This window comes from Sciurus carolinensis, chromosome 1 (assembly GCF_902686445.1).
Source record: "Sciurus carolinensis chromosome 1, mSciCar1.2, whole genome shotgun sequence".
NCBI classification, from domain to species: domain Eukaryota; kingdom Metazoa; phylum Chordata; class Mammalia; order Rodentia; family Sciuridae; genus Sciurus; species Sciurus carolinensis.
The window spans coordinates 39,502,349-39,507,434 of NC_062213.1; the positions used below are offsets into that span (position 1 = coordinate 39,502,349).

The following is a 5,086-nucleotide window of genomic DNA, read 5'->3' on the forward strand; positions in this document are numbered from 1 at the left end:
TCATATAAAAATAGAAAACTAAAATAAAGGTATTGTGTTCATTTACAACTAAAAAATAAAAATAAAAAAGGGGGGGCTGGGGATGTAGTGCCCCTGGGGTTCAATCCTCAGTACAAAAGAAAAGAAAAGAAACAGTAAGTAAAACACTATTCATAAAGGAAATGACAAGGCAAACTAAAACTAAAATGATATACCATTTCACACCCATCAGAATAGCTATAATCAAAAAAAGTGTTGATAAGGATATGGCGCAACTGGAATTCTATACATTCCTGAGCGGGATTTATAATGGTGCAGTCACTGTGGAAAACAATACTGCAGTTCCTCAAAAAAATTAAATGTATAATTAGCATATAATCTTGTGCTTCTACTTCTTGTTCCTACCCAAATGACTTGAAAGTAGGGTCTCAACAATATATTTTTACACTTATGTTTATAGCAGCATTATTCATAATAGCCAAAAAGTAGAAAAACCCTTGTATTCACATATGGATGAATAGATGAACAAAATATGTTATGTACATACAATTAAATATTATTCAGCCTTAAAAATGAAGGAAATGCTGACAGATTTCTATAGTACAGATGAATTTTGAAGACACAGTGTGACAAATATTGAACAATTCCACTAATATAAAGTATCCAGAGTAGTCACATTCATAGAGACAAATATAATAGTGGTTCCAACAGGCTGGGAAAATATGAAGACAGGAAGTTAAATGTTTAATGGGTACAGAATTTCAAGTTTAAGAAAATGAGAAAGTTCTGGATTTAGATGGCAGCGAAGGTTTTACAAAATATGAATGTAATTAATGCCACAGAATTGTACACTTAAAATGGTTAAGATGGTAAGTTTTGTTATATATAAAATATAAAAATAAACAAAATTAAAAACTAACAATACCAATCTTACATAAACTTTCCTAGAGATTATGAAAATAATACTTCGAAAATAATCTAATGAAGCCAAAATATCTGATAATCAAAATCATTACTAAAAAAGAAAAATGATAAGCAAATTTCACAAGCAAAGATGCAAAGAAACTAAGCAAATAAAATCCAACAATATGGAAAAAGTGGATCATAACAACTAAGGTTTATTCTAGGAATGCAAGATTAGTTTAATTTAAAAACTCAATGTAACTTCCCGCATTAAAAATAAAAATCAGATATGAAATCATTAAATATAATATTTGACATAATTCAACATCTATTCAATATTCAAAAAATTCACTGGAAAGTAGAAACAGAAGAGAATCTCCTTAACCCAATAAAGGGTGTTTGTTCACAACTAATATAATGGCATAATATTTAGTTCCCACTGAAGTTAAGAACAAAAAAAAAATCTATTCTCTACCAACTCTTCATTGTAAGAGGCCCTAGCCAATGCAACAACAACAAAAAAAGAAATAAAAGGTACAAGCATTGATAGTAAGATGTAAAACTGTCATTATTTACAGATGACATGACTGTCATTCCCAAAGAATGTAACAAAAAGTATTAAATACAATGGAATATTACCCAGCCACAAAAAAAGAATGACTTATGACTTTTGCTGGTAAATGGATAGATCTGGAGACTATGATGCTAAGTGAAATAAGCCAATCCCAAAACCCCAAGGGCTGAATTTTCTCTTTGATATGTAGATGCTAACATACAATATGTTAGGGGAGGGAGGAAATAGAAGTTCAGTGGATTCAACAAAGGGGAATGAAGGGAAGAGAAGGAGGATGGGAACAGGAAAGATAGTAGAATGAATCAGATACAACTTTCCTATGTTCACATATGAATATACCACCAGTGAAACTCCACATCATGTACAACTACAAGAATGGGATCCGCATTGGAATAATTTATACTCCATGAATGTATAATATGTTAAAATACACTTTACTGTCATGTACATTTAAAAAGAACAAATTTTAAAAAGTCAAAAATGTTTTGCACAAATTAGAAGGCAAAAATTTCATAAGACATAAAAGGCCCTAACCCTAAAGAAAAGATACAGTGGATCTCAATAAAATCATGAACTTCTATTCATCAAGATAATTTTAAGAGGGTAAAAAGCCACAAACCAAGAAAAGAAACTGCAAAGCATGAAAACATGTATCTGGCAAAGAACTCATCTTCCAAATATTAGAAAAAATCCCTAGGGGACTTGGGAATAGCTCAGTGGTTTAGCAGGTGCTTGGCATGCATGAGGCCCTGGGTTCATCCCCATTCCCCCAACCAAAACAACAACAACAATGGAAGGGGGGGAAAAAAGCCCTCTTGGAGAAATGCAAAGACAGAAAACTCAATTTTAAAAAAGAGGCAAAAAACTTTCCAGGCCCAGTAGCGCACACCTGTAATTCCAGCTACCCAGAAGGCTGAGGCAGGAGGACTGCAAGTTCCAGGCCATCCTCAGCAACTTATCAAGACCCTGTCTCAAAATAAAAAACAAACAAAAAAAAGCTGCAGATATAGATCAGTGGCAGAGCAATCTTAATTCAAATCCCAGTACTGCAAAAAAGTATGAGAATTTACAAAAGAGGATATCCCAATGGCCAGTAAGCATATGAAAACATTTTCATCATTAGTCATTAGGGAAATACAAATAAAAATTACAATCAGTTATCACTACATAACCATTAGGAAGACAAAAATTAAAAGAACAAATAAAATAACAAATGTACCTAGTAGTAAAAATGTAAACTCTCATACACTGTTAGTGAGACCATAAATTGATAAAACTACTTTGCAAAACTATTTGGCAGTATACATGAAACAGATGCTTACTTCTTCAGTATACACCTACAAGAAATTAATACTTGCACCTATCAAGACAGGTGTATAATAATGTTCTCTGAATAGGAAGGTAAACCATGGAATCTTTATGCAATGAAATACTACAGGGCAGGGCTGGGGCTATAGCTCAGTGCCTAGCATATGTGAGGCACTGGGTTCAATCCTCAGCACCACATAAAAAATAAATAAAATAAAGATATCATGTCCATCTACAATTTAAAAAATATAGAAAAAAATACTATGGGACAATATGAAAAAGTATTGTTCATCCAACAATATAAATTAATCTCAGCCATAATATTCAACAAAAAAAAAAAAGTCAGACACAAATGATTTCAATATATTTGAGATTGAGTGAAACTTATCTATTTTGATGGACATCAGATTATCAGCCATCTCTTTTAGGAGTGGGTGTACTGATTACAAAGGAACATAGGAAAGCCTTTGGGGTACTGTTAGAGTGCTGGTAGCTGCACAGGTGTATACATAAAAACTGAGCTGTTGTACTTAGGATTTGTGGCTTATTAAGAAAAATAAAATAAAAATATTAAGACACCCAATTAACCTGAGGGGCAGGGAAGAGTTAATTCTAGATTATTCAATAATGGAGGAGGTGGGGGAAGAAAAAAATTATTCATAACCATCACCATCAGATGAAGTCTTCCCATACCACCTAAAAAGCAGAAGGTCTCTGACTCTTGAGTTTCCACAGATACTTGATATCCTCAAATATAACAACTGCTTGGCATATGTTACTATTAAGTGTACTAAATGAACTAATCAATGTGAACTATGAAGTAATGATACATTTGCAACAGATCACTCTCCTATTAAAAGAAACTAAAAAGAAGTGGCTTTTGAAGAGATTTTCAATTTTACTGCCATTCTCACTCTATGTCTACTCAGTTCTGTGAGGATTCCACTCATAATGTCATTTTTCCTACTGAAAGAACCTTTCTCAAGATCTAACCTTACATCTTTCACGCTATCCAAAAAAGAAAACAGGAATGTAACATTTTGCAGCTTCATACACAATTCTGAAAATGTACATAAACTCCATCAAGGGTACATCTCCAGTGACCTAACACTTAAGAGTTGAGTTAATAGTCTGAACAATTCTGACAAGAACAATGAAAATGTTTTCCTATCGATCGAAACAACTTCTGGGGAATCCTACTGTTATAAACTCTCACTAAAAGAAACCATTAAAATATATATGTAAAATAAAGTCTCTAGTTTCAGGGCAACCCAGAATACAATAGCAGGAAGATTACATTTTTACAGCATAAAGTCAAAGCACAGGAAACAGATTATGTTTAAAAACAGTTGAAATGTTTCTAGTCAATGACAGCTACACAGCTTACCTGTTCCAGCACATCTAATTTTAACTCGAGCTTGCTGAGAACCACGTCTCCACCCCATAGTGAAAGCTGTAGATCCGAAGGTTTTAAATTCTTGATATAGCGATTCACATAGCTCATTAAAATTGGAGTTACATATGACTCCAACATCTTTTCAGGTTAGGGTCAAAATCAGACTCTGAAAAGGGTTGACACAGAAACGTTAGAACTGAGTCAGCGGTGCAGCAAGGTTTCTCCAGAAGCATTTCTCAGGAAGGTCTGGAAAGGCCCAAAAGCGGCTGCTCGCCAACTACCACAGCAGAGAATATGCAAGCGGACTCCCGGCTGCGGCCACTACTTCTCCACTAGTCCACTTCACCTCACCTGGCCTGGCGAGGAGTAGGAGGGCAGACAGAGGGGTATCACGGAGTGGGAGGACGAGACGCACGCTACCCCTGGGCTGCTGCAGCTCCTCACCAGCCCCGCCACCCCTCCAGGCCCTCTCTTCCCGGAACCCAGCCGGATCTGCCGCCATAGAACCAGAACGAGAGCCAGGCCCGCTCCCACTCCCGCCACCGCCACCGCCGTCGCCGCACCCCACCCTCGGGAGACACTCACGCCAGAGTGCTGTGGCGTCTCCTCCACCTCGCGGTACCCAGCATCCGCCCCCGGCGGCGACGCGGCTTCTGTACAGCACCACTTCCGGGTGTGCCTCACTCGGTGCTCAAAACACTGCGTCCCCGCTGCCTCTTTTCCACTCGGCAGCCTCTCTAGATTTCTCAGGCTGTTGAAGCTAATGGGTCTTCTTGGACAACACTTGCAAACGGCCCGCCTGCGCCCGGGCTCCGACCCTGCTAGTAGTCATCAGGACAAAGCTCTAAGAAGTGCCCAGGGGAGGGGGCGGACTGGTAAAGTGGAGACACCCGAGATCCGGAAGTTGCGCTCCGGCGAAAGGGTGG

At 37.4% G+C, this 5,086-nt stretch overlaps 1 protein-coding gene across 7 annotated transcripts in view; it reads right to left on the bottom strand.

Annotated features, from left to right (window-relative positions):
- Vps13b (vacuolar protein sorting 13 homolog B) overlaps positions 1-4,982 on the bottom strand; it is an 829,431-nt gene extending 824,449 nt beyond the window's left edge. For 4 of the 7 annotated variants that reach the window (XM_047551787.1, XM_047551802.1, XM_047551778.1 and 1 more), the window contains exons 1-2: positions 4,746-4,973; positions 4,152-4,326 (exon numbers count right to left, since the gene is read on the bottom strand). In XM_047551787.1, the coding sequence (XP_047407743.1) occupies positions 4,152-4,298 (147 nt within the window). In that variant the 5' untranslated portion in view covers positions 4,299-4,326; positions 4,746-4,973. Of the gene's footprint in view, positions 1-4,151; positions 4,327-4,745 lie in introns of all 7 variants that reach the window. The other 3 variants (XR_007108524.1, XR_007108523.1, XM_047551822.1) reach the window with 2 other exon arrangements.
- Between the last annotated feature and the right edge of the window lie 104 nt (positions 4,983-5,086).